This window comes from Agelaius tricolor, unplaced genomic scaffold (assembly GCF_023055355.1).
Source record: "Agelaius tricolor isolate 1412-34295 unplaced genomic scaffold, bAgeTri1.0.p SCAF_31, whole genome shotgun sequence".
NCBI lineage: Eukaryota > Metazoa > Chordata > Aves > Passeriformes > Icteridae > Agelaius > Agelaius tricolor.
In genome coordinates this window covers 2991940-2998180 of record NW_027269291.1, presented here as the reverse complement: position 1 = coordinate 2998180, position 6241 = coordinate 2991940, and the positions used below count along the sequence as shown (strand labels likewise).

General features: G+C 59.7%; 1 protein-coding gene across 1 annotated transcript; it reads left to right on the top strand.

The window, feature by feature from the left end:
• Positions 1-6241, top strand: PSMD3 (proteasome 26S subunit, non-ATPase 3). Its single transcript, XM_071450767.1, has 12 exons — positions 1-253; positions 1244-1434; positions 2512-2649; positions 2800-2936; positions 3275-3465; positions 3632-3735; positions 4573-4687; positions 4901-5020; positions 5095-5198; positions 5410-5565; positions 5660-5710; positions 5795-6241. Exons 1-12 carry the CDS (start codon positions 82-84, stop codon positions 5870-5872), a joined length of 1557 nt encoding a protein of 518 aa, XP_071306868.1. The 5' UTR covers positions 1-81; the 3' UTR covers positions 5873-6241.

Sequence of the window (6241 nt, the reverse complement as noted above, 5' to 3'; positions counted from 1 at the left end):
GCGAAAGGCGGAAGGAGACGATCGTGTGTCGCTCGTCGCTCGGCTGGTCGCGCCTGGCGGCCCGTTGTGCAGTGTCACGCCATGAAGCAGGACGGCGCGTCCCGCCGCCGCGGCGACAAGGCCAAGGCACCCCCGGAGGGACCCCCGCCCGCACCCCCCGACGTCGAGATGCACGAGGAGGCGGCGCCGGTGGCCCCCGAGGCGGCCGGAGAGCGGCAGCCGCAGCGGGAGCTGGACGCGATCACGCTGGAGGGTGAGGGGGGGGGTGTTGTTGTAATGGGGGTGTCTGTGGGGATGAGGGGGTGACTGAGGGGGGTTGGGGCCTGGCACAGATCGGGGGAAGCCCTCTGAGGGGGTGTTGAAGGAGGGGGATTGGGGGGAGGTACAGGAAGCCCTAAGGGGGTTGGGGAGGGAGTCAGGGTGGGGGTACCTGAGGGAGGGTGGGAAAGGGGCTGGGAAGGTGATGGAGGAGGGGAGTGGTGGGATCAGTGGTGGGGGGTCTGAGGGAAAGAGAAATGTGAGTTTAGGGTAGGGGACACTTTGGGGAAGGGGAGATGGGGGGCACCGTGTGGGAAAGGGAGAGGGGAGGTGTGTTTGGGGGGATGTCAGTATAGGGAAAGGGATTTAGGGAGGGAAATGGAGATGGGAGCTGTGTTTTCTGTGCGGGAGACACTGGAGAAGGGTGTTTGGGGCAGTGTGTGAGGGAAAGGAAGGGGGAGGTTGGTTTTGGGGTCGCTGGAGAATGGGGCATGGAATTGTGTTTTGGGGGCATCACTGTAGAAGGGAATTGGGGTGGCTCTGTGAGGGTGTGTTTGGGGACAGACTGTGAGGGACAGGGGGGCTGCTGTGGGGGGACAGAGAGAGGCAAGGAGGAAGAAAACTGCAAGGGCCTCACTACCCCCCTGCTCCAAACAGGGCCAGCCCTGAGAGCAGGGCAGGTCACTGGGGACACCAAGGGCAGAGGCACCTCAGAACAGCAGGACAGGGCAAGGGGGCAGCCCTGGCTTTGCTCAGGGGTGCTGCTGGCAGAGGGTTTGGGCTGAAGGGTGTCCGTGTGTGCCCCCACAGACATCAAGGAGCACGTGAAGCTCCAAACAGGGCAGGTGGGTCACTGGGGACACCAAGGGCATGGGCAGAGGGAGCTCAGAACAGCAGGACAGGGTGAGGGGGCAGCCCTGGCTTTGCTCAGGGGTGCTGCTGGCAGAGGGTTTGGGCTGAGGGGTGTCCGTGTGTGCCCCCACAGACATCAAGGAGCACGTGAAGCAGCTGGAGAAGGCGGTGTCGGGGAAGGAGCCGCGCTACGTCCTGAGGGCCCTGCGGGCTCTGCCCTCCACCTCCCGCCGCCTCAACCCCAACGTGCTGCACAAGGCCATCCACGGCTTCTTCACCTCCAACTGCACTGTCAGGGACTTCCTGCTGGGATTCCTGGAGGAGGTAGGCACACCTGCTGCCCTCACCCCTGCCCTGCTCTGGTGACACCCCCCTACCCCCTGTGGCAGCAGCTCTCTGACCACAGAGAGCAACCGAGGACTTCCCCAGGCATTTTCCTGTGGGAAAATCAGAGAAAAGAATGAGAAACAATTCTTATCTCCACTTGCTGCACCTGTTGTTGTGCACGTGTGGAATGTGTTATGGAGATTATTTACCAAGGGGGGATTTCTTGATTAGACTGGTGGTGGTGTTTAAAGAGACTGACCAGTTAAGTCAAAGCTGTATCAGACTGTCTGTAAAGGTGATGAGCTTCTTAATGAGTATAGTATAATCTAGTAGAATAAAACAATTGATCAGCATTCTGTAATCACAGAGTCAATGCTAATTATTACCCAGCTGGGAGCCTGCAACAACACTGCCCCAGCACAGGAAGGATGTGGAGGTGTAGGAGTGAATCCAGAGGATAATCAAAGGGATGGGGCAGCTCAGCTGTGAGAAAGAACAGGGAAAATTGGGATTGTTCAGCCTGAAGAAGAGAAGGTTTAGGGGTGACCTAATTGTGGCCTCCCAGTTTCTGAAGAAGCAACAGGAAGGATGGGGAGGGGCTATTTACAAGGGTTTGGAGTGACAGGACAAGGAGGAATGGCTTGCTACTGACAGAGGGCAGGATCAGATGGGATATTGGCCAGAAATTCTTCCCTGTGAGGGCAGTGAAGCACCAGAATGGATTTCTCAGGAAAGTTGTGGTTGCCCCATCCCTGGAAGTGTCCATGGCTGGGTTGGACAAGGCTTGGAGCAACCTCATTTAGTGGAAGGTGTCCTTACCCATGGCAGGGTAGGGATGAACTTGAAGGCCCCTCCAACCCAAAAAAGCCTGGAATTCCATGATTCTTTCCCTCTCCAAGGAGCCTCTGGAGTAGGGCAGTGGGGTTTGGGGACACTGGGGACGAGCAGCCCCTCTGCTCAGACACACCTGTGAGCAGGGACAGATCCTTGCAGTCCTGGGCTGGCTGCTGTCACACCTGGAGCAGAGCTGTCTCCACACAGGGACAGTGATCCCGAATTTCTCTCTCCCCTCAGTCCATGGACACAGAAGCTGAGCTGCAGTTCCGCCCACGGACAGGAAAAGCAGCCTCAGCCCCTCTCCTGCCAGAGGTGGAGGCTTACCTGCAGCTGCTGCTCGTCATCTACCTGATGAACAGCAAGAGGTACCCCGAGGTGAGACCCTGAGCTGCCCCCCAGCATCCCCTGCCTCTGCCCCATGCTGTCCCTCATCCCAGCAGTGTTTGCTTGTTCCCCACAGCCCGGGTGGTCTCTGCCCCTCCTGGGATCAGTCCCCCTGCTCTGACCTCCCTTGCTGTCCCTCAGGCTCAGAAGGTGTCCGATGATCTGATGCAGAAGATCAGCTCCCAGAACCGCCGGGCCCTGGACCTGGTGGTGGCCAAGTGCTACTATTACCACTCCCGCATCTACGAATTCCTCAACAAACTCGACGTGGTCCGCAGGTGGGATGGCTGTCCCTGAGCTTGATCCCCCTGTTTTCCTCCCTCTTCCTATGGGAGGAGATCCCAAACTAAACTCCAGGGCCCTCCATCCCCCCCCAGACCCCCTTTGATAAATCCCTGCATGTCTGTACTGTGGGAGAGGACACAGGGGGTTCCCTGGGCCCACACCCCCTGACCACCTGCACTTGTGGTGTGACCCCCTCCCCAATAAAACATCCTTAAAAGGATCCCTGCGCTTGTTCCCCCTGGTTTTCCTCTTCTTCCTGTGGGGGGCTGTCCCTGAGCTTGATCCCCCCTGTTTTCCTCCCTCTTCCCTGACTCCCTGTCCCACCCCTCAGCTTCCTGCACGCCCGGCTCCGCACGGCCACGCTGCGCCACGATGCCGACGGCCAGGCCACGCTCCTGAACCTGCTCCTGAGGAATTACCTCCACTACAACCTCTACGACCAGGCTGAAAAACTCGTCTCCAAATCCGTGTTCCCCGAGCAGGCCAACAACAACGAGTGGGCTCGATACCTGTACTACACAGGTGAGCGAGGCTCGGTGCCTGCCCTTCCTCCCGGCACCTCCGGTTCCTCAGAGAACCCCTTTGATCAGCTGGAGGTGGGGCTTCCAGGCAGGATTTGGAGCCCCATCCGTGTAGGTCAGGTTGGATTCACTGGGTGGCTTTCCCCACCCGCCCCGTGTGGGCGCAGGGCGGATCAAGGCCATCCAGCTGGAGTACTCGGAGGCGCGGCGCACCATGACCAACGCCCTGCGCAAGGCCCCGCAGCACACGGCCGTGGGCTTCAAGCAGACGGTGAGTGAGGAGGGGGCAGGAGCCCCCTGGCTTGGGGCTGAGACCCCTCGGGGCTGGGATCTCACAGGGCTTGGATGTGGGACCTTTTGGGATGTCAGGCCCCATGGAATTTGGGTTGAGAACTTCCAGGTTTGAGAACTCCCAGGTCTGGGACTCCTCAGGGTTGGGATCTCACAGGGCTTGGATGTGGGACCTTCTGGGATGTCAGGTGCCATGGAATTTGGTTTGGGAATTCCAAGGTTTGGGACCTTTTGGGATGTCAGGTGCCATGGAATTTGGGTTGAGAACTCCCAGGTTTGAGAACTCCCAGGTCTGGGACTCCTCAGGGTTGGGATCTCACAGGGCTTGGATGTGGGACCTTCTGGGATGTCAGGCCCCATGGAGTTTAGTTTGGGATCTCCCAGGTTTGGGACCTCCTTGGATGTCAGGTCCCCTGGGATTTGGGACTTCCCAGGCTCAGGTCCAGGGTTGGGCTCCACAGGGATGGTTCTGGGGCCTCCCAGGCTTGGCACCTTTCAGGATGAGATCTGGGACCCCCCAGGGTTGGGCTCTGCAGGGACAGGTGTGGGATCTGCCAGGGTGAGGCCCCATGGGGACAGGTTTGGGACCTCCCAGGGTGTTGGGCCCTGCAGGGATGACAGGTGCAGGACCTCCTAGGTTTGGAACTTCCCAGGGACAAATCTGGGACCTTCCAGGCCCCACAGGGACGGGAACAGGTTTGGGATCTCCTGGAGTCTTGTGCCCTGCGGAGATGAGTGCAAGACATCTTGGAATACACAGGGACAGGGATGGTTTCAGGCTCCATGAGGACTCACTCAGAATCCTGCTCTTCCCCAGGTGCACAAGCTGCTCATCGTGGTGGAGCTGCTCCTCGGGGAGATCCCGGACAGGCTCCAGTTCCGGCAGCCCTCGCTCAAGCGCTCGCTCATGCCCTACTTCCTGCTCACCCAGGGTATGGCTGCCCACCCCTGCCTGTCTGTCCTTCCTGCAGTGTCATACAATCATGGAATATCCTCAGTGGGAAGGGACCCAGTGGGAATTCTCTGCCTTGATGGGAGTTGGATGCAGATGCCCCTTGGGAAGGAGGAGAAGGAGGAAGCCAGCCAGCCCTGACTCGCTTTCCCCAGCCTTTCTCCTTCCCCCATTCCCACCTTCTTCCCTCCAGCCGTCAGGACAGGGAACCTGGCCAAGTTCAACCAAGTCCTTGACCAGTTTGGGGACAAGTTCCAGGCCGATGGCACCTACACCCTGATCATTCGGCTGAGGCACAACGTCATCAAGACAGGTAGGAGGGTGTTTGGGGACCCCCAGCAGGCTGGGCAGGCCTGAGGGGCTGCATCCCCTTCCCTTCTCCTGCAGGTGTCCGCATGATCAGCCTCTCCTACTCCCGCATCTCCCTGGCTGACATCGCCCAGAAGCTGCAGCTGGACAGCCCCGAGGACGCCGAGTTCATCGTTGCCAAGGTACCAGCACAGGGAATCCCATCCCTGTGGGACCCCTGGGTGCCCACAGACCCCCATCCTGCCCCATTCCCCCACACCCCTCCCTGCAGCACCGCTGGGTTTGGGTTGAGGCTCCTCCAGGGAGAACTGGGGGACGCTCAGGGCGCCACGTGCCCGCTCTGTGTGAGCCCTTGGGGACACCCTGTGCCCTGCCCCGTGCCCGGGCTCGCAGGCCATCCGGGACGGCGTGATCGAGGCCAGCATCAACCACGAGAAGGGCTACGTGCAGTCCAAGGAGATGATCGACATCTACTCCACGCGGGAGCCCCAGCTGGCCTTCCACCAGCGCATCTCCTTCTGCCTCGACATCCACAACATGTCGGTGAAGGTGAGCACAGCCTGTCCCCAGGTCCCTGATGGGGACAGCAGGACGTGGCTCAGGGCTGGCTCAGCTCTGAGCTACTCCTCCTCTTTTTCTCCAGGCCATGAGGTTTCCACCCAAATCTTACAACAAGGACTTGGAATCTGCAGAGGTGAGATCTCTGCGGCCACCACGGCCACAGGAAGAATGTGGCTCCTGTCCCCACCTGCCACCAACCTCGGCCTTTGCTTTCCAGGAGCGCCGGGAGCGTGAGCAGCAGGACCTGGAGTTTGCCAAGGAGATGGCAGAGGACGATGACGACGGTTTCCCGTGACCCTGGGCCCTGGCTGTGCTTTTTTATTTGTCCCTTGGACAGATGGTGGCTGAGCAGGGCCCTCCGTCCCCCACAGACCCCCTTTTATAAATCCCTGCATGTCTGTACTGTGGGAGGGGACACAGGGGGTTCCCTGGGCCCACACCCCCTGACCACCTGCACTTGTGGTGGGACCCCCTCCCCAATAAAACATCCTTAAAAGGATCCCTGTGGTGACATCGGAGCCGATGCCGGGGGGCAGCGGGGGGAGCGGGGCTGGAGGGAGCAGGAGTGGGGTCTCCACTGGTGCCCTCCCAGCTCCCACAATGGGGTCAAACTTTGTTAAACTTCAATTATGACTTTTAAAATAAAAGATGGAAAAACACCAGC

What these genes read in the sequence shown, in the direction of transcription:
- PSMD3 (XM_071450767.1), top strand. Translation starts at nt 82, where the DNA reads ATGAAGCAGGACGGCGCGTCCCGCCGCCGCGGCGACAAGGCCAAGGCA. An exon ending in AAACTCGACGTGGTCCGCAG is followed by an intron (nt 2,937 to 3,274) that starts GTGGGATGGCTG and finishes CCCACCCCTCAG; the next exon opens with CTTCCTGCACGCCCGGCTCC. An exon ending in TCGATACCTGTACTACACAG is followed by an intron (nt 3,466 to 3,631) that starts GTGAGCGAGGCT and finishes GTGTGGGCGCAG; the next exon opens with GGCGGATCAAGGCCATCCAG.